The sequence below is a fragment of the Budorcas taxicolor genome, chromosome 2 (assembly GCF_023091745.1).
Source record: "Budorcas taxicolor isolate Tak-1 chromosome 2, Takin1.1, whole genome shotgun sequence".
NCBI classification, from domain to species: Eukaryota; Metazoa; Chordata; class Mammalia; order Artiodactyla; family Bovidae; genus Budorcas; species Budorcas taxicolor.
The window spans coordinates 49,489,074-49,512,068 of record NC_068911.1 but is presented as its reverse complement, the minus strand read 5'-3'; the positions used below and the strand labels follow the sequence as shown (position 1 = coordinate 49,512,068).

General features: G+C 35.7%; 1 protein-coding gene and 1 non-coding gene across 2 annotated transcripts in view; both read right to left on the bottom strand.

The window, feature by feature from the left end:
• MAP3K2 (mitogen-activated protein kinase kinase kinase 2) overlaps window positions 1-22,995 on the bottom strand; it is an 88,040-nt gene that overhangs the window by 3,381 nt on the left and 61,664 nt on the right. Inside the window, exons 6-15 of the mRNA XM_052664358.1 lie at window positions 19,732-19,845; window positions 19,262-19,349; window positions 15,901-16,031; window positions 14,590-14,669; window positions 13,302-13,369; window positions 13,042-13,134; window positions 12,152-12,358; window positions 10,203-10,351; window positions 9,692-9,823; window positions 5,590-5,719 (exon numbers count right to left, since the gene is read on the bottom strand). Coding sequence (XP_052520318.1) covers window positions 5,590-5,719; window positions 9,692-9,823; window positions 10,203-10,351; window positions 12,152-12,358; window positions 13,042-13,134; window positions 13,302-13,369; window positions 14,590-14,669; window positions 15,901-16,031; window positions 19,262-19,349; window positions 19,732-19,845 — 1,192 coding nt within the window. The remainder of the gene's footprint in view (window positions 1-5,589; window positions 5,720-9,691; window positions 9,824-10,202; window positions 10,352-12,151; window positions 12,359-13,041; window positions 13,135-13,301; window positions 13,370-14,589; window positions 14,670-15,900; window positions 16,032-19,261; window positions 19,350-19,731; window positions 19,846-22,995) is intronic.
• TRNAS-GGA (transfer RNA serine (anticodon GGA)) lies at window positions 1,089-1,160 on the bottom strand. Its single transcript has one exon. It is a non-coding gene; the product is annotated as a tRNA-Ser (tRNA).

The following is a 22,995-nucleotide window of genomic DNA, read 5'->3' as shown; positions in this document are numbered from 1 at the left end:
CAAGGTTTCTGTTTTAAAATTTCATTTGCTTCTATAACAAACTTCTAACTTTATTTATTATAAACTGAACACGATTGCTTAGCTGAGAAAGTGTTTACAGAATCCTCCACTGTAAAGTTACTCTTTCCTCCTTTCCATACCAAGCTCTCTGGAAGTTCACTATGTATAAGTGAGTGAGAGAGTATGCTCTGGGCTTAGTAGTTACATATATTATTTGGAATTATTCTGCATGGGAGATCTGTCTCTTCGTTCCTATTTATTTGACCATCCATTTCTACCAATCTGAATATGTGGATATTTATTTTGTATTTTGGGTTATAAACCAATGACTTTATTATTATTGTTGTTGTTTTGTTTTGTTCATGTTGTTTACAGCTCTGTCCACTGGGAGCCCTCTCTGCTGGCTCCTGTGTCCCTCTGCCATAACTCAGTCATCGTGCTCTCACTTCGTTGGATTTCTGGACTGTGTGTGTCAGCACTGCCTTACATTCTGGAACTAGAAGATGCTCCATGCTCACTCTGTACCTCCTGCACCAAGTCTACAGTCCGCCGTTTCTCCAAGGGACACTAGTTCCTTTAGTGGAGAATGGTATCAGAAACCAACAATCTAGGAGCTAGGTTCATTTATTTTTATTCTCTATTTTCCCCTTTACCATTCTTTAAACTCAACCTTTTTTCTATGATTATGTCAATTTCTTCATATATAAATTTCTAAAAAACTACTTTTAGTAGCTACATATATTATTTGGAATTATTCTGCGTGGGAGATTTGTCTCTTTTTTCCTACTTATTCAACCATCTATTTCTACTAGTGTGAATACATGGATATTTATTTTGCACTTTGGTTATAAACCAATGACTTTACTATCTTTTTTTTTTTTTTTGCTCATGCTGTTCCAGCTAAGTTGCTGTTTTTAAACAAGCAATTTATTTTACTGACTTATCTAATTTTAGCTTCTAAGTGAAGTCACTCAGTCGTGTCCAACTCTTTGTGACCCCATGGACTGTAGCCTATCAGGCTCCTCACTCCATGGGATTCTCCAGGCAAGAATATTGGAGTGGGTTGCCATTTCCTTCTCCAGGGGATCTTCCCAACCCAGGGATCGAACCTGGGTCTCCTGCATTCCAGGCAGACGCTTTAACCTCTGAGCCACCAGGGAAGCCCTTAGTCTTTACCTAAAATCTTCCTAACCTTCAGCATATTTTTTATTTTTATTCCTTTTTTTTTTTTCAGCATATTTTAGATTTAAAAAAAGACTCCTTATCTGTCTTCTTCTTTTTTTCTTAAACAGCCTCTAAGAAGGAATGTGAATAGTGGAGAAAAACCTTTATTATAGACTGGAGAGAATGCAAACTGTCCATCCCTACCATGAACTTCTGGCCCTGTCTCCTGTTCTCCAGCAAATTTCCCAGTCTAGTCACTTAAGGCCTGTCTTGAGGGGAGAGTCAAGGACTCGCGCTCTGCATGCAGAAGCCAAAGCATGCCTTGGTGCCAGTGACTCTCTAAACAGCACTGCCTCTCTGACGCCTCTCGCTGTGCCGGTGACTCTCTAAAGCAGCACTGCCTCTCCGACCCCTCTCGCTGTGCCAGTGACTCTCTAAACAGCACTGCCTCTCTGACATCTGTCGCTGTGCCAGTGACTCTCTAAACAGCACTGCCTCTCTGACACCTCTTGATGTCCAATACTTAAAGAAGGACTCTGTCAAAAAAAACCACACCGCTGTGTCTAAAATATTTAAGCTGGGGAAGGATAACCAACAAGCCAGTTTTTAACAGTTACCACCTGGGCAGAAACAGTCCCAGGCAGGTACACGCGGAGAGCTATCGCCGGGGAGTCATCACCAATGCTGAATCAATGCCCATCCTTGCAAAGGGTGGAGGAAAAAATGTATATAGCAGGTTCCCAATATAGTTACCTAACTTTTTAAAAACTTACTTTGGATATGTTAAAAGTAAACTGTTAAGGAGACTTTTCAAAGACACACAAAAGCAGATAGAACACTGCACGACCCTCTCACCCAATCTCAGCAATCATCTGGGCAACTCTTCTAACCACACTAATAGCCACTCCTTCCCTCATTATCTGAATTGAATTAAAGACATCATGATCAATAAACAGTTCAGTACATATCTTTAAAAGACAAGGACTCTTATCACACATAAGACAACAGGCAATAATTCCTTGATATTATTAAATATATACTCAGTGGGTTTCCTTTTTAAGTTTTTTTTTTTTCTCAGAAAAAAATCTGAATCCAAACAAGGACTTTATGTTGACAATCACTGATACATCTTTTAAGTCTTTCCTAAAGTTCCTTCCAATCTTTTTTTTATTCTTTGCAGTTTATGAAGAATCTAAGTTGTCTGCCTACAGTTTTCTTATTGTCTAGGTTTTGCCGAGCCCATCCTAAGGAGTCATTTAACATGCTGATCTGTTCTCTATAAATGTTCCATAATTTTACAATTTGGTAGCTGAATCTAGAGGCTCGATCAGACTCAGGTTCAAAAAGAATTTGGGGTGGGGGTGGGTAGGAAACTGCTTTGTAGACATAGTCTACAAATAGGAAGTATGCGATGACAGACTGTCTCTGTGAGGTGATGTTAGCAACCATTAATGTTTAGTGCATATATCTATTACTCCCATTAGCAGTTGTAAAATGGTACGATTCTGTCATTTTCCCTCTTTGTTAGCCAAAATATTTTTATAAAGGTCATCCTCTATTTAGTCCTCAGTAGTATAGTTCATAAAAGAAAGGTTAAATAAAGAAACCCTATTATGAAATAATGAGCTGGTTCCCTACTTTTCATTATGAACTCGTGAGTCTAAATTAAAAGTAAGCAACTAGCTTTCCTTTTCCCTTGCCATTTAAACACTGCTCATTCTGGGACTTCCCTGGGGGTGCAGTGAGTAACAATTCACCTGCCAATGTAGGGGACATGGGTTCGATCCCTGGCCTGGGAAGATTTCACATGTAGCAGAGCAACTAAGCCCCGTGCACACCTACTGAGCCCGCGTGCTGCAACTACTGAAGCCTGAGCACCTGGAGCTCGTTCCCTGCAACAAGAGAAGCCACAGCAATGAGAAGCCCTCAACACCACAGCGAAAAGGAGCCTCTACTCACCCAACTAGAGAAAGCCCATGCAAAGCAATGAAGGCCAAGAGCAGCCAAAAATAAATAAGCAATAAATAAATAATAAAAGGTTTCTCTTTAATTAGGAAAAAAGTCTTTAAAAAGTTTAGAAAATACATAAAGAGTAAAAAAATATGAAGGAAATAAACAATTACCACTCATCCTGCTACTTGAAAATAACCACCATTAGTCATGTGAAAATTGTTCTACATCATACTTTAATTTTATAAACTTGAGATCATACTGCATGTTCAATTTTATATCTTACATTTTTCTTATCAATATATTTGCCCTATAATGTTTTTCTTTGTGTTTTTCTCTTTAAGCTTTTTTTTAAGGGGTCTCAAATCCTGTGACAGATTTTTGTTCAAGTTGTTTTCATTAAAAAGTACTGATTTTTAAAACTAATAAACTGCCACACACAAAACATGATCCACAAAAACATTCTCTCTTCCTTTGGAAGGTTTTATGATGCACTGCTGTCATTAACCAGTCTTTGACTATTACTTAAATGTCCAATTGAGACAAACAGTTCTGAGACCGTTCTTCCACCACTGATTAAAACTGGGGTGGCAGGTATTGGGGATAAAATTCATTTAGCCTTCTGAGCTTTCTGGGCAGACCTGGTGACCTTGCAGCTCCAGCTGCCTTCTTGTCCACTGCTTTGATGACACCCACAGCGACCATCTTGTCTCATGTCATGCACAGCAAAACAGCCCTTATAATGTTTTTAAATCAGCTTGCTTCCAACTTCCTCATGTTACTGGCAAGGTCAGAAGAGGATCCACTTGAACAGGTAGCTCCCCTCAGTTCCTTTATCTTATCTTATTATGAAGGCTAAAGAGAAACTGGCTTGAATAGAGATTATTACTAATAGAATAACTTACAGATCATTTCCCTACAAAGTATAGGGCATATACTTAATTGAAATACACTTGACCTACAACACTATGTTAGTTCCACGGCATACAACACTGCGATTCAATACTTCTATACATTATAAGATGGTGACCACCTTATGCAGTTCTTGGCTTTCAGGTTTTGAACTTGACATCTGAGGTCTGCCTAAGCAGGGAAAATCTTGAGGTGAACAACAGGCTCCTATTTCTTTCAGATCATGAGCCACATTGCCATCCTCTTAGAGTCACTAGGCAAGTCCACTCTGTACACGTGACCCCACTCCAGCATTCTACAGCAGACTCTACTCCATGAGCAACACTGGTTCGGAATATTCTCCTTAGTCTGACTCTGGCCATATTCGGGGTGTGACACACCACAGGAAAGAAGTAACTTCCTGGTGGCTTGTAAGAGCGCCCAGAAAGACTGATGAAAAACTTTAAGAACTTGCTTATCAAAGCTCAGTCTTAGGCTCTCTTACTCTCTTAAGTAATGAGGTCCATTTCCCACAGTTTTAAATACAATCTCAACACACATCGTCACTGTAACTAACTTTTGAGTGCTTTCTAGATACCAGGCATGATTTTAAGGATGCTACACAGATTAACTCATTTAATCCTTATAAGAACTCTGTGATCTGTACACTATTATCACCCTCCTTAAAAATGAGGAGCTGAGGATTTCCCTGGTGACACACTGGATAAAAATTCACCTGCCAGTTCAGGGGACATGGATTCAATCTCCAATCAGGGAAGACTCCACACACCTCAGCAACTAAGCCCATGCGCCACAACTGCTGAGTCTGTGGACCTAGAACCCGTCCTCCAAAACAAGGGAAGCCACCACCGGGAGAAGCCCATGCCCCTCAACTAAGAGCAGCCCCTGCTTGCCACAACTAGAGAAAGTGCGAGCGCAGCAACGAAGATCCAGATCAGCCAAACTGATCTGAAAAAACTGAGGAGGTGAGGCACAGAGAGACTAAGTGTCTTGTCCAAGATTACACGTGATGATGGATAAAGCCTGAATGTGAACTGGGTCAAATTTGAGCCCCTACTTTTTTTTCTTATTTTTAATTGGAGGATGTTTTACAATCTGTGTTGGTCTCTGCCATGCCACAATGTAAGTCAGCCATAACTATACATACACCCCTCCCCACATACCCCTCTATGTGTCACAGAGCTCCAGGTTGTGATCACTGTGTTACACTGTAGCTCCCCACCGCGTATCTATTTTACACCTGGTAATGTGTATGTCTCAATGCTCCTTTCTCAATTTGTCCCACCCTCTCCTTACCCCTATTCCTAACCACTATGTTCTAAGCCTGTGCACTGTGTATGAAAATATGTCTCACTGTTAGGCTCATTTGAACTTTACTGATTCTGTGAATCTCCACAGGAGAGCTTCCCTCTTTTAGAAACCTGAACAATAGGACTAGCTGGAATTGTTTTCCTATGGCATTGCAGAGGTAGGTGAATTGATTTAAATGTTAAATTTCTTAACCACAGCACATTTTCATTAAAAAAAAACAACTGAGTACTTAAAAAACACCTTACTACTTACCTTTTATATCTCTATGAACAATCATATTACTGTGCAAATAATGAACTCCCTCAAGAATCTGACGGGTGTATTTCCGGGTCACATTCTCAGTTAGAGCTCCATATGCTTTTAATTGGTCCTTAATGGAGCCCTAGGAAAAAAGAAAACAAAAGAAAACTATAGTATGGTTTGAAAGGAAAAGTACTGGTAAATATTTTTAAGATCTGTGTACCTATACTTATCTGTTATTCTTATTGACTAAATGAAGTGCTCTTTATTTTACTTACTTGAAGCTTAGTTGACATACAATGTCATGTTAGTTTCAGGTATATAACATAATGACTCAACATTTACATACATTACAAAATGATCACCACTGTGATCATTCCTGGTGACCATCTACCTCTGTACAAAGTCATTACAGTATTATTTGACTATATTCCTTATGCTGTATATTACATCCCATGACTATTTAAAACTAGACGTTTTAATTTAGAGAATCCTAGTGAATGACTAGAAGGCTCTAACTGAAGAACACAGGAATTCTTAGGAAGGACATTATATGCCATTAATTTAACACAAAACTCTACTGTATTTCTGGACTAGAACTGTGAAAGAGTAAGTGGCATAGCTCAAGAAAGCCTTTAAATTATTTTTGACTGATACCCTTGTTTCTGTGACTGCGCTGGTTCTAGCTCCTGTTCTCTTGCAATTATTACAATTTTTAAAATTCTCCAGTACCTTTGTCTTGCTTGTTTTTGCCCTGAATACATTTTTTAATTTTCCTACTTGCTCTTCTATGTATGTCCTACTTTAAATTTATTTTGTTCTTACTTTGTTTGTAAAACACTGTTTTATTGATATCTGAAAATTTACTTCTCAGGAGAAAGAATGGGTATGATTAGATCAGAACACATATAAGATTTTAAAGTTTTTCTTTTATATACTCACCATTTTAGCTCAAAACATGAGAAAAATACATTTAAAAGGAATTTCTAATTTTCTGAAGTCTTTTTAGGCAGGTGCTATTTCTGAGAACAGGGAATCAATCTGAGGTAAGACACAGGCATCTGAATTTTGAAAAAGCTTCTCTGATAATTCCAATGTGAAAATCTGACAACCACCACTTTAAAAGATAGAAATAAAATGCTTCCTGAGGGACAAAATCTTTTCCTTTAAAGAAAAAATATATCCAAATGTTCCCGTCTTTCTTTCAATTCTTGTAAACTGTGTACTCTGTCATATAAAAATAGATCCTTGGATTTTGCAGACTTAGCCATATGTTGTTCCCACTATTCTGAGCAATCCCTGAAGGGACAGCAAGATGCTGTTCTGCTAACCCTGACTTGCAGACATGTATTGAAAGCCTTAGACAGTGAGTCAAGCCAGGCAACCAGGCATACCTACAACTCAATGTGGCTTATTGTTCAGTCAACTTACTATGTCTCTATTGTAGTAATGCACAAAATAACACAGAAAGACTGAGCTTTCCAAATCATAAGCCCCCAAATACTTGTAGGCTGCAAATGACTGTCAGACTTTTGCATCCTCTGGGTCCTCGGGCAGCTAGGCCAGTGGCCCATGGTGCTAACAGCTCTCTCAGTGTAGTCTGCATACTGCTATGTAACATGAAAATGTTACCTTCTTCAGTGTGAACAACTGGAGTGGGCTGGAAAGCACTGTGCCAGATAAACTGTGTGTGTAAGAGTAACAGAAGTCAACTGCTAATACAGGCACTGGAGATAAAAGAAACATACAGTTCTGATATGAAAATAGTTCTAGATTAACTAAAAAATGGAATGCTATATTTGGGAAAATTGAAGAATGACGTTTCTGGCAAAGCTTGAATCTAGGGGCATAAAGGGGTCCATTATACCAAATCTACTCAAGGAAATTATACAGAATTCACAGACCTGGAGATTCAGCAAAGTCTAGGAACATTTACGTCCAGTCCATATATGCCATGGGCTTAACATACAAGAACTATGATTAATCTAGTAACATGCTTTTCAAATTCAAGGACTGATAACCTATACTTTGAAAAGATAGCTATCTTTACAAAATCTCATCAGAAATATGATCTAATATCTTTTCCTGAATAGTCCTAGTCTTAAGATTGCTAAATATATAAAGATTACTTACATCTCTATTTGTGACATAAATTGGTTCTAGCCAACAAACCAATTTAATTAACTTTATATTCAATAGTCTCCATCACTAGTCACATTTATTCATAGGTATTTAATTTACATATTTACTGCACAAACAGTAATGGAAATCTGAATAAGAGAAAAATCAATCACAATGCCAACATAATACATTTTCATTTTTTTAGTTTCTTCTGTTATTTTTCAAATACAGATACTTTTAAAATACCATTACCAATATTAAAAAGCATTTTATATTCTTTTTCGCTCTCAAAGTACTTCCTACTTCCTCCAACTTTGTTACTTGGTTTTCACAATTTTAAATATATATTCTCTTGTACAATGTCATCATAATTTACTCCCACTGAGTGAACTGATATTTCCACTTTTCCTATTACAGACAGTACTAAAATAAAGGTACACAACTTTCTTCTTCTTTTGAATTATTTCTGTAGACTAAATTTTAAAGAACAATTTTTACACTGCCAACATAATCTTTGAAAATGAAACAGCAGCAATGATGAATAACAATGATGTCAGTATAAACAATTATTCATGAAGATAAAAATCAAAATAAAGTTTACTGTTGCTCTTATAAGACTGAGGATGGTTAAAACCATTACAATCAGTTCTCTATATTCTCGAACTCCACATCTGCAGATTCAACCAACTACTCACTGAAAATATTTGGAAAAAAAATTTCCATAAAGCAAAACTTGAATTTGCTGCACTGGCAACTATTTATATAGCATTTTACAGTGTATTAGGTATTATAAATAATTTAGAGATGACAATGTATATGGAAGGATGTGTGTAGATTATATGCAAATACTATACCCTTAGATAAGGGACGTGAGCATATTTGGATTCTGATATCTGTGGGAGGTCCTGGACTATTCCCTGGGGATAACAAGGGACAACTGTACTATCAGATACTGGTCCACGGTTTTGTTGTTCCATAAGATTAAGCTGTAATATGTATATTTTATTTTACATACAATTCTAATAAGCTCTTTCCTTAAAGATCCACAAATCTTTTTCTAACATATATCACCTATTATGAGAATGAATGTATTTTTAAGTGAGTAAATATACCATCTTGAAAATCATTAGTATTAGAATGTACTCTACATATACTAAAAATAATGTAGAAGGAATGAGTTTTTTGCAAATCACATTTTCACCTCCTAATGAAATAAATGACTCAGGCAATTATCATCAATCTGTGTTAAAGACATTTAGGTGGATGACTGAAAAGGAACTGGATATTCCCATGTGCCACTGCTACAGCTCAGATTACTTTCTGGTCTTCAGAAAAACAAAACTTTACAATGGAGAAAACAGGATGTCAATCACCCTAATCAAGCCGTCAATCTTAATATCACTATCAGAACCACCAGAAAAACTGTATGTCTTCTAATGGGATGCACAGCATCATCTGGGATGCATGCTAGTAAAAGCTGAATTTGAATATAATTTAGATTTTAGATCTAACTTGGAGTTTATAGGAAATACGGGGACAAAGGAACAAACTAAATACTATCATGAGGATGTGATCAGAGAAATCTATAAGATGAGACTGTTAACAGAACAACTGGCTTGGTCTCTCTGTCAAATCTATGTCACCTAAAAATTGTTTTTTGTTAAAGGAGGAGTAAGAGACATAGTAGCAAAATGTAATGTGTGGTCCTGGGCTGAATCCTGGTTTGGATAAACCAGTTATTGTGTGTTATTTTTAGGGCACTTAGGGAAATCTGAGTATAGACTGCTATGATGTTTATAACCTATTTTAGTATACTTTAGTATTAAAAAAGAATACATAGGTAAGTGAAGAAGATAGAAAAGTAAAATTCTATTAAATTCAAAACTCTTCCAAAATGTCTGTAACATTTTATAATCAAAGTTGTTGTTTTTCTTTATCTTCAACTAAGACTTTAAATAGAGTATCTCTAATTTCAAAGAATGTATTAACTTACCCCTGGCATATATTCCATAAATATGGAAAGTGTTTTTTCTTGGGGATCCCTCAAACAGCCATAATACTGAACAATTCGCTCATGCAGCAAGTTTTTCAACAACTGAATTTCACACTCAAGTGCATTTACTTCCTGAAAGACAGAACTCACTGTTAAGTCTTTACAGCATTGCTAGTAAAAGCAAAAAAAATGCAAACATTATAGACCATCAAGGTAATTTCATTCTGAAATTTCCACTTCCCAAAGAATAAACATTTTAAAGTCTCTAAGCAATACTTCTGTAACAGTCCTTGATGGTATGCTAAACCAACACTAAACCAGATTAGGAATACAACTGAGTACTAAAACAGAAAATCCAGAGTACACAGTAAACAAACATATCTATTATCTTTTTTTTTTTTCCAAATAATTTGCATTGAGGAAAAACAAAAAAATTCTACGGTGTGTTATATTTATTTCCATAAAAATGGTTCTCATAAGGTGACAAAGTAGCTTGTTCAATGATTCTTACCTTGCTGGTCTCAGGACTATCTGGGTCAAACTGAACTTGCTTAACAGCCAATTCTCTTCCTGTATCAACATCGTAACAGAGGTAGACCCTGCCAAAGGCTCCCTGGCCAAGTAATTTGCCCAATCTCCAGTTGGTTGGAGCACGAGGTGCTAAAAAAGAACATTTTCTTAAAATGGGAGTAGCCCAATGGCACACAATGGTTAAGGACTATTGCATTGGTGGTATCTTTAATTGAATATGCTTGGATATTAAGAGAAAATCATGTTCATCCAAATTCATAATAATCATCATCTTTGAAAACTGTAAGAATTCTAAATCCAAACAAGGTTCAGATTCCTAGGACTGATTTTTTCCAATGAGGTTTTTTTTTTACCTGATTATAAATATAACAGCATCTTTCACTCAATTTAAAATGCCACTGATTATGTAAGATGTGCTATTTCAAATCTTTATTGCAGTAATATCTGTAATAAGGTTTTCCATCTGCCTACAATGTAGAAAGCTGGAAGACCATCACTCTCATTCTAATAAGAGGAAATCTTTAAAGCAGCCAATGGGAGAGAAAAAAGCACATACACACAAGGGAACAAAGGCAAGAAAGACAGCAGACTCCTCAGAAAGCACACAGGCCAGAGGACAACGGAGAGACAGCTTCAAAGTGCGGAACGAGAGCCACTGAAGTGTCCAGAATTCTATATCCAGAAAAATGTATGCCTCTCTCAAAAATAAATAAAGGTTTTTCAAACAAAAGCTGAAGGAATTTGTTACCAGTAGACTCATATTAGAAGAAAAGGTTAAAAACAATTCTTCAGGCAAAAGGGATACGATACCTAACAGAATCCTGGATCAATTTAAATAAAGATCTATAGAAATAAGCTGGAGATATATATAAAAGACATTCATCTTATTTTAATCACTTTAAAATAGAGTTGTCTAAGCCAAAAAGTAGCAGCAATGCAATGCAAGTTGCAGGTATAAAAGTAAAAAAGACAACACCAGCACAAAAGCAAGGATATACAAATATTGTTGCAAATAATATCCTTGAGCATGAACCTTTTCTATATTGCTTACAAGATAAAGGTCACATAATTCACAATCTGGCCTTAGTTACCATTCTAGTTCTATTTCTGCTGCTTCAAGTAAGATATCCTCCACCTCAGCCAAAAAATAACTATTTCTCATTTTCAGAATATGTCATGTGTGCCTAGTCACTCGGTCATGTCCAACTCTTTGAGACCCCGTAGCCTGCCAGGCTTCTCTGTACATGGGGAGTCTCCAGGCAAGAATACTCGAGTGGGCTGCCCTCCTCCAGGGTATCTTCCCAACCAGGGACTGAACCCAGGTCTCCCACATTGCAGGTGGATTCTTTACCATCTGAGCTACCAGGGAAGCCCAAGAATACTGGAGAGGGTAGCCTATCCCTTCTCCAGGGGATCTTCCTGACCCAGGAATTGAACCAGGGTCTCCTGAATCGCAGGCAGATTCTTTACCAGCTGAGCTACCAGGGAAGCCCAGAATATGTCACGGCCTCCTGCGTATGTCACCTATTTAACTAGTGAATTCCTCCTCACATTAAAGGTCTTGATTAGACAGTATACTATAATTATTTCTCCACACATCATTCTCCCCATTAGATTACATCTGGAATGTCGTATTTGAAATTTCTCAGAGTTTAGCATTCAATAAGGATATGTGGAATGAATGAGTGAGTAACTGGTAACAATTTTCCTAAAAAAAGCAAAAGATAGTAAATCATTTAAAGTAATTAGAAGTAATACCATGCTTTTACCCAACATTATAAACACCATTAGAAATACCATTTTTACCTCTTTTGAAAATCTGATCTCACCCCGAGGTCTGGCTTCGTTTTATTTATTCCTATTGTTAATATTATAAAATTCTGCCAAGGTTCTGCCACACATTCCACTATGCCAGTTTCTATTACTCACAGCGGCTGGGTGGGCTAATGTCCATTACAGTCAAAGTAGGATTGTCTATGTCACTTCCCCTTCTTCTGATTCGACTCTCATCGTACTCCGGGGTAAAGATACTGCTTCCACTACTAGTGCTTAAGGAGTGGTCAGTAGGACTGAAACTCACAGGAGATCGGAAGCTGGTCCCCTGGGTCCTTCTAGCTCTTGGAAAAGTTTTACGACCTACAAAATGAAAACACAATTACCCTGCAACTTTTAATAACATATTGTAATTCAAAGTATTTAAAATTTGTAGCATAAGGAACAGAATTTGTTCTGTGACTAGGATAAGAAGCTAAAACAGCAATGATTATTTGATTTTACGTATTTTTAAGAGTTCAAGGAAATACCCTAGCTAACACTGAATCACGAAAAAAAAAGGTATAAGCAGAAATGAAAAATGGGGAAAAAACAAGAAACAGAATCTGAATATAAGTTCAAATAACTTTTGTGCTAACACACTCACACATTCATAAAAGCACAGACAGAACTCCCTCAGTCTGTATAAAAAGAAGAAAAATGTATTTTCTTTTCATTTTCAATAATGATTTAAAATATAAACAAAAACTGCAAAGTTAATAGGAAGTGCTTTTTCTCCTTAAAAGGACAATACCAAAAAAAAGGAGAATACAGTATGCATTTCATCACTAAAGGAGTAATTTTTAATTAGGACCATTTTTAACTATTTCTTTTCTAAGGAAAGACATGTCTCAAGAGGTAAGCTGGCATAAAGCTAAAACGCTATTGTAGTTACGATCCAAAGTCTTTTTAAAAAGTTTTAAGTAGAAAACTAATTCATATAGGACCAAACTTTTTTTTATTGTTTGCGAGATTTTTAACAACTGTTGTTGATCTAATAAACTTACCATCATTATAGTCTTGATGGTGATACGAAATATGATACCTTCTTGGATATGTTCCTCCTTTTCCAAATTTTTCAAAGATAGGGTTATCATAGTCTATTAAGACACATAAGAAAGTTATATATTAAAAAAAATCAAATATTTCTAATCATGAAAAACACATTTACACATTTTTGATTTTTAAAAAAATGTCTCTCTCCACCCAGCCAAAATATTATTCAATGACATAAATATTTAAACATTTAGAATGTGAACAGTCTAACCTGAAAATTCCTGATGATTATCTGGGTAGCTCTGTGCCCTAGGCATTCGTGATTTTGGATAGCTCTCTCTAAAAAGTAGAAAAAGTGTCATTATTTTAAGAGAAAGTATTTAACATATTTTAAAAAATCTTTATGCAATATCAATATGTATGTGTAGATATACAAACAGACAAATATACATATTATATATATATATAATATATACATACACAGATACAGCACTCTCTCTGAAACATTAACTGAAAAAAGGAAACTTTTTTCAAACACTTATTTGATACATGCACACAAAAAGCCTGGCTTTTAAAACTGACCTACAGAGTACAGTGGTTAAGAAAGATACATTTTGGCATTATGGATACATGCAAACACCTGTGTTTCAATCCTAGCTCTGCCACTTAAACTAGTTATTGCAACCCTGGCAAACCATCTTTCTGAAATGATTTCCACATTTATAACAAGGAGAAAATACTAACTCAGTAGTTTTATACTTGTCTATCTCAGGACACTGTCTTTCAAATACTAAGTACTCAATACGTAGCTTTCACATCACTATTCCCCTGAATTCCTTAAATGTTTTAAATATCTATCTTGAGACAGACATGGGCACAGACAATGGTTTCATACACATGAATAAAAGAAAATTAAATGTATATTTCCATACAATAGTAGTTACATTTTCAGCAGTTACTTTCAAAAGCAGTCTCAGAGGACAGTAAATAGGTACTGACTGCATGCTACAGGTGAAAACAGTCCTACTGAGACCAGGAGAGAGGCAGCACTTGTAACAAAAATTCACAGATGCAACTGGACCATGCTTATATTCCTGAACAAAAGTACATTCCTCACAAAAAGTACTTAAATTTTAACTGACAACCAAAACTGGGACATAACTACCAAGAATGTACAGTACTTATAATTTGGTACCAGAATAAAAATAAATCCTGAACAACAGAAATTAAAGAATCTCCAAAATTAAACCTATCATGAAAAATTTGACAGCAGTTTCACCAACACAGGTTTAAAAGTAAACGTACATAAACTCAAAGTTTACCTTTAGTTTCAAACACAATTTACCAAGCAGGAAACTCAAAATACTATAATCAGAAATCATTTTAAGTAAAAGAGATACTGAGCCCGATGACTGGAAAAATCAATTTGCCATTAAGTATATATGAGTATGATCTACATTTCTCTGAATGTAGCACAAAAGAGTTGATAATTCAACATGCTATTAATACATATGTATATTTACCCACATATATTAAAAAATAACTACAATCAACATTACCCATCCAGAGGGCTATCAAGTGATGGACAACTTCCTGAGCCAGAATTTTCAGGGCTACTTAAAGATAATGGGTCCAGCATCTAGAAAAATAAAAAGTCCACCTTCATTCTACATGAATATAACTGAAGTTACTGTTTTTAAAAATAGCTTTGTTGAGATACAATTCATGTATCATAAAATTCACCCATTTTAAAGCATACAATGCAATTCAGTGGTTAATAGCAGAATGTGTAACTCTCACCAAAATCGCAGAACACTTTCAGTACCCAAAAAAGAAACTCCATATCCAATAGCAGCCACCCTATTTAAATGTTTTAAAAGTAGCTGTCCCCTGTAGGTGGACTATAACTGCAAAATTTACTAATTAAATATAGGAATTTTCTGTATCTTCCGCTTTGGATTATCATCTAAATAATTAAAAGCTAAACACTTCACTTAATTTTGTTTACTGAAAACTGAACAACAGCACCACCCAGACTGAAATAAATGACACCATGACTGCTGTATTAGTAGAAAATGTAAACTCCTGTAATAATATAAGCAGCCAATGTAATGATAAGAAAACAATAGCCAACTCCATAAAAATACTTCAATACTACAAAACTTTAAAAAAAAACATTTTAAGGGCTTCCATGTGGTCTAGTGGTGAAGAATCCACCCACTAATGCAGAAGACAGGGGTTCACTCCCTGGTCCAGGAAGATCCCATAGGCCGCAGGGCAACTCAGCCCATGTGCTACAACCACTCAACCCGAAAGCTACTGAGCCTGCGAGCCACCACTACTGAAGCGCGCATGCTCTAGAGTCTGTGCTCTGCAACAAAAGAACCGCTGCAACGGGAAGCCCAGGCATCACGACAAAGCACAGCCCCTGCTGGCAGCACCCAGAGACAGTCTGTGGCAACTCAGACCCAGTGCAGCCAGAAACAAAGATGCAAATTTAAAAATGAATCTTTTTAAAAAGATTTTAAAAAATTTTTTTTAATGTTTTAGAGAGTAGACAAACCTCAGCTTCACAAAGTATTTATTAAATTGAATGTTAATATCAGGATTATAAACAAATACATTCATTCATTCATTTATGAACATAAGAAAATAAGCCTTATACCACCTTTCTTTATATATGAATACAGACACATGTAAATTAGTGGGTGTTTTCCTGTATTTCCACCATTTTGCTCACTTAAAAAGGAAGATATGGGACTGGACAAGAGGTAAAGCAAATACCTTCCTCCATATACCTGTCAAACCACACTATCCCCTGACAACATCCCTTTAAGTGACATGAAAAACAACGTTCAAATTTTGCTTACTTGGTCCATGCTCTCTGGGATGAACTCTCCTTCACTGTTGATACTGGTAAATGACCCATTCCGGGCAACCTGGTGTAACTCATCTGGAATGTATCCAGGGGGAGGGGAGCTTCTATCTCTACTAGTGGGACCTCAAGAGAGAAAAATTATAGATTTTATAAATTCTATCAGGGAACCAACTCATTTTAATTAAATATACACTCAGAACTTAATGATTGATTTTAGCAACTAATCTCCAGTTTTAATTAAAAGTTATCAGAGCACTCATGTCTGTAAAACTTCAAATGTTTTTTAGTCTTTTCTAAACTCCCACCTTAATATAATATTCATTTATACTTGTTAGGTAGTATGTTTTTCTGCCTGCTGACAACTGCATTATGAGGTTGATAACACAATGAAAAAAAAAAAAAAGAAGAGAAAGTCGTTCAGTCGTATCTGACTCTTGCAACCCCATTATATAGTCCGCCAGGCTCCTCTGTATAAGGAATTCTCCAGGCAATGACATTGGAGTGAGAAGCCATTCCAGGGGCTCTTAAAATTTTTAGATAAATGCCACTGGTTCTCCATTTCCAAAGGTCACTGGTACCCTGATATATATTACCCTTTAATGTAATTTATGAAAGGCACCGTGATCTAGCGGAAAGTATATGAACTTCACAGTCCACCCTTGGTTTAAATTCCAGTTCCAGTTATTTACCACCTCTGTCTTTGGGAAAGCTATCTAATCTCCATGAACCTGTTTCCTTATCTGTAAACATGGGACTGAATCCTTCCTTGCAAAGGTGCTGTGATGGCAAAATTATTCATAATGAACATATGCCGTGCACATCTGTCTACACGGTGTTCTTTGCACTGCCTCTCTTTAATCTTTAGAAATCTGAAGTGAGATTTACTTCTTAGTCATTTAGCCAATATTAGAATGTTTCCAATTTGGAATGCTGGATTTTATCCTTGGATACTTAAAATTAGGCTTCTGGTGGCAAGCCATATTCCTGGAATTTAAATTTCTTCATAGTTTAGAGAATTAGAGACACTAAACTAGCTCATCTCATTGTGCTATGTTTATTAACACAGTTTCTGTGCTTTCCTCCTAATTTTTTGAAATTAAAAAAAAAAGATTTAAGGAAGTTATGTGAGCATTTGTGTTCTGGTCAAATTTCAAGCAAAAAAGGCTCTTGCTTCATGTAAAGGGGTCACTGTAAACACATGTTGGAATTGTTAGTGAAGAGAGAGGGAGAAAGAGAACAAAATGATTACCAAGAGATATGCATAAAAAAGATAATATTCTACACTTGATTCTAAAATTATTAGGAAACCTCTGAGCCAGGAATTGATTTGGACTTTGTAACAACTATGATCACAATGTCCCTAATGTTTCTGTTCCTTCTATAAGCTCTTATTTACAAACAAGGATGAATACACTCATTATTCAAAGATAATAGGGAAGAAAAAAGGCTTTGAAAATTTCTTTATCTCCTTACTTGATAACCTATATTTTTGAACCTTTGTTAGTACTACATATTTCAGTGGTCAAGACCTCCACACCAGCATATACTCCTGTGGAAGTTCTTTCTCTATCTTTTGTGAAAATAATTAAAGGAAATAATTTTCAATAAATAAAGGGAAAAGATAATGGTCATACCTATCAAAGCCATTTCAAGCTTAAAGTGCCAAGAAAAGACTAGTAATTTTATACTTTACAATTTCCGTTTCTTTTTATGCTGGCACTGATAAGAATAATTATTAGCAGAGTAAAAGTGAGGCATTCAGCAGTTTTAAATGAAAATGAATTAAAACTGCCTATTTAACTAATGTAGTTAGCTTGTTCTATCTAATACAACGAAGGTGAATTGGCATTTTTTTGCTTTAAAATGATAGGTACTATAATGATAAAAGGGAATACAGAAAGAAATCAATGATTAGTAACAGTCATGCTTTCTAGTTTGAAAAGCTAAATGTACTTTAAAGTGTTCTCTCAACTGTCTGCTGTAATAATCCCATGATTTAAAGATGAGGACAATGTCACTGGTTGCTGGTTAATTAGAGAGCTAGAATTTGAACTCAGATACTTCTAATATTCTTTTATCAAAAATTTAAATTATATAAAAATAAATACAAATGAAGATAAGCAAATATTATTAGTTTACTTGTATATTATCTCTGCTGCTCACATTTCTAACACTTTGGAAACCCAAAGTAAGACTTAACGTAAAACGCACTTAGAAGGACGCAGTCATAAAACGGGCTTCTCTGATGGCTCAGATGGTAAGGAGCTCGGCTACAATGTAGGAGACTCAGGTTTGATCCCTGGACCGGGAAGATCCCCTGGAGGAAGGAATGATTACCTATCCTAGTATTCTTGCCTAGAGAATTCCATGGACAGAGGAGCCTGGCAGGGTACAGTGCGTGGGGCCGTGAAGAGCCAGACATCACGGAGCACACACGCAGCAGCAAGTCATAAACAGTTTTGGGGGAAGATGAGTAACAAACTCATAAATGTTCTGGTTTGTTCATACACCAATTTAATCTTTTCTTTCATTATTAACAATCCTCTTCTACAGCCAGTCTTAGATTCCCTTCCACTTTCTCCCTATTCATCTGTTTTCATCTCCTTCTACCTTCCTTCTTTAAATCCACCTCTCATGTTTTCATGCTACCTTTAATGCTCATATTCACTGCTCTATCTGTTAAAAACATTTATACCAATGTTTTTTGAGCAATATAATGTTTTTATCATATAAAAATGTGGAATATCAATGTTTTATACAAACTGAAGAAGATTCACAGAACTGGCAAGTTCAGAGGACCTCTACCCAGCCCATGTCTCTCTAATAAGCCTCCTTTAAAAAAAAAAAATTGCACACAGGATCCATTTTTCTATCATAAGCTTAATTATAACTGTATTTTTAATGACTACTAAAGTAATTATAAAGCATAATCTGCAAATTCTTAGCAATCTTTATTTTGATAGCATTCTTGGCAATAATTAAAACTTAGAGAAAGGCCTATGAATTTATTAGTCCATCCATTAACTTTAATATATTGGAATTACTTTTAATTTTTTCCCTTCACTTTATTTTTACAATTAAAACATTTTTTAGGTTTTAATTTTTTAAAAATCAAAATACCCTATGTATATAAAGAAAGGAAATATTTAAACTGGTGACTGCTAATCCTGTTAATACTCGACATAACTTTTCAAGGGACATCAGATACTAGAACGTAGTTAACTGCAATAAACTGCAAGGCATAAAGAGATAAACTATTTATCAGGATTATGTACAGGTGTTACCCTACATTAAAGGATGCAGATGAAACTGAAAAGTAACCCATTTCATGATTTAGACACTAGCTTTCTTACCTACTACAGAAAGTCCTTTTTTCCTCTCTGCTCCAAATACTGTGTTATCCAAATCTTCTAGTGATGGCAATGGCTCTAAATTAGTAGCCTAAAGAGAAAAAAGGAAGATTAATGTTATTCTTCTCCTTTAGGGTTTTAATCAGACTCCTTCCCCTATCAAACACAACCCAAGTATTCTCTCTCTGGGTCTTAGCAAATTTAGTCTTTGCAATTTTAATTCTAATGTAATTCTTCCCAGGTTCTCAGTTGCTATTAATATCATATGTACAGTATATTATACTTATTTGTAATTTTGGCTATATAGTTTTGAGGAGCAAGGATATTGAACTATAGCAATTACAATGTGTAAGTTTAAATTTAATCATATTGAAAATATATAAATGATTATAGAATATAACTATATTTCATACATTGACTTCTTACAGGCATATATCCTATAATCCTCATTCAAAAAAATTCCCAGTTCATACCTGTGCACTTCCATTTATTACAAGTAGTATTTTGAGGCTCTTCATATGAATACTACGATCCAGCAGTTCCACAGCCTTGTCCAAGTCATCTTGGGTGGTTAATGGAATTACCAACTAAACAAAAAGGAACACAAGGAATTGTGTAGCCATCTCATCAGGTCAAGTCCTTCTAGGAGTATCTCCATTATTATGGAATTATAAACCTCAAAATACTTTGTTCTTTGTCAGTATAATGAAATTCTGAATGAATATATGTATCTAGGTTTTTTTTCTTCTCATCCTACCATCACTGAAATCATAAAATGAATATGAATAAATTTTTTGCTTTATTATACATTAAATTTTTCTAGAAAACATATTTAAAGATTAAAGATCAATTTTCTAGGATATTTCCATAATATTGTTAAACTTAAGTTACAGTCTCTTCACCTCAAAACAGCATTAAGGAACATATACAAAACTATATAAAAGTATTATCTTTCACCTGCATTGATGAAATTTTTATTTTTAAAAAATAATAAGCAGAGGTATGCATTCTCACTAGTGTACTTACCAACATACACAACACAAACAAGCACTGCTGACAGACGCCATGGCGGGGTGCCACCAGTAAGGCGCCTGCAATCTACAGTCCCCCCTGCACTGCTCCCTCTGACCATGGCAACGTGACCACCACCATCTAAAACAAGTAAGCTAAACAGGTGAGCCATCCTGCAATAAGCCCTGAATGCTGAAATCTGCTTTCATCAGTCCTCTTATGGATCAGATGTTATAACGGACTGAAGCACCTAAACGGTCTGTGAGGGAAAAGCAAGATTCATACTACTTAACAAAATACTTGTTTCAAATGTAAATTTACTAGCTTAAGACAACTCTGTCAATAATCTTCAAAGTACATTCCATTTCATTAAAAGGACAGAATAAAAACAAGCAAACATATTCCATACTTGTGAGCCTGCACTAACACACGCAGTATACAGGCCATTCAAATGTAAAGGCCCAGTGAACTAGTTAAGGGTCTTGTACAGTATAAACACCTAGCAGACAAGGATTTCCCTAAACTTGCAATGAAGGCAGAGCACAGCAAAAAACAAATTCTTGGTAAATACTGTTTAATAAATATAGGGCAAAGCTTCATCTGTACTCAAACCCACTAGCTGACATGATGTGAACTCATTCTCTGTAGATTTCTTTTATGAAAACTATTCCTTGTTTAAGAAAGGCTGCCAAACACAAATACAAAGCAGGACTAATGTGAATTACATCATACAATCTGCTTACCCTCACTCAGTACTTGAAATTATATTCCCAATTTCTGTTCATAGCAAATTTTATACTGTTACAACTTATCTACAATTAGGCCCTTTTTCTTTTCCTGAGAAATTTTTCTAAAAAAACAACAACAACAACAGAATATTAATGGATATCAAAAAACAAGTCTGATCTACTTAATTAAATTCAAAAAAGACTCTAGTTTAAGTCACAGTAACAAAGCATTAACATGAATGAGTCTGCAGCTTGCTAGAGTGCAATCTGGACATTCTGGAGGAGCCTGAAGTGGCCCCTGGTCCTACAGCTCTGCTGTAATCTCGCATATGTGCTAAGGGCACCTGTTACAAATTCTAAAACAATAACTTAAAGTCGAGAACAAGTTTCACCTTTTCTAAATTATACTAAATAAATTACCCAATATTTTCCTGTTCACTGAATTCACTTCAGTCTCATTCATAAAATCTATTTTCCTCAGGCTTATTACAGGTAAATCAGTTGTATGTTAATAAAAATAATTTCTGGAAAGGAAACTAAAAATTGAGTCCAAAATCTCATTAAATGGAACCTAAATCTGGAATAAGTGAATTATCTTTTAACTTTACATAGTGAAACATGAAAACTGTTCATAAAAAGGTTCACTGTCTACCCATCTAAAATGGGGAAAGTCTTAGAAAATCCACTTGGCCTACACATCCCCATCTATGCCCTGTGACAATACATAACTGCCTGACACTTTATAAGATAAAGATCCAATCCCAGCTTAAATTTCTCTGTTTCAATTCTGGTAAACCAAAATAATTCTTTTAGAACAGAGGATTTTGTATTACACAGACAAAAAAATATTTACAGAACTGGAATAAAAGCAGTATCAATGAGTTTTCTGCATGTCTACAGGTCCATAAAACTAATACCTCTTTTAAGTCTCTCCCTAATACCCCCACTGTCCAAGAACACACAGCAGGCTTGTCACTCAGTGAATCAGAACCTAGCTAACTCAGAAACCACAGATTCTCACACTCAGAGTGGCAGGAAAACGTTAAGCAATGTAATGTTGTACCCTAATGCCTCCTCTACCATACTTTTGCCAAGAGGACACCCAGATAAAAACAGCAAAACCACTCTGAGAATCCTTCAGAAAGCACGAGAAAAAGAAGCCGATATGAAGAAATGTCCCAATTTTTGGAAAATGGGAGCAAGCTGCTAAAACCTAGTCAATCAGCTCTACGTCAATCCTCAAGAAAACCCTAGAAAATATCATATGCAGGCACCCCCTGCTTTAGAGCACATCACCTATGCTCTTCATAGATACTGTTTTTTCACAAAGTGAAGGTTTGTGGCAACCCTGCCTCAAGTCTACTGGCACCATTTTTCCAACAGCATTTACTCCCCTGTGTCTCTATGTTACTTTCTGGTAATTCTTCCAAATATTTCGAAGGTTTTCATTATTATTATAATTGTTATGGTGATCTATGATCAGTGATCTTTGATGTTACTATTGCAAGAGGATTATAATTCGCTGAAGCTTACAATGATGACTAGCATTTTTAACTATAAAGTATTTTTTAATATCACACGCTTAAGAGACGTTACACAAGCGTAACTGCACTGGGAAAACAATTCATGTGACTGGTTCTGTCGCAACAGTCACTTTATTGTAGAGGTCTAGACTGAACCTGCAGTATCTCCAAGGTATGTCTGTAACAAATTGGGAGAACTCAGAAAAAGAAACAGCAATTTTAAGAGCTCAGATAGGAACAATATGAACAAATCATGCCAAATTAACCTAACTTTTCTTGACAGACATACTAGGCTCATAGGTCAAGACAATATTGTAGTCAATGTACCTTGGCACTTAAAAGTTTTCCATGATACAATTTTAGACCAAACAAAACCAAAACAAAGATGTATCTGGGTTCCCCAGAATCGTACCATGAGATAAATGCAAGCATGTTTATAAAAGATACTAGGAAACACTGGTAGCGTAACTGGGAA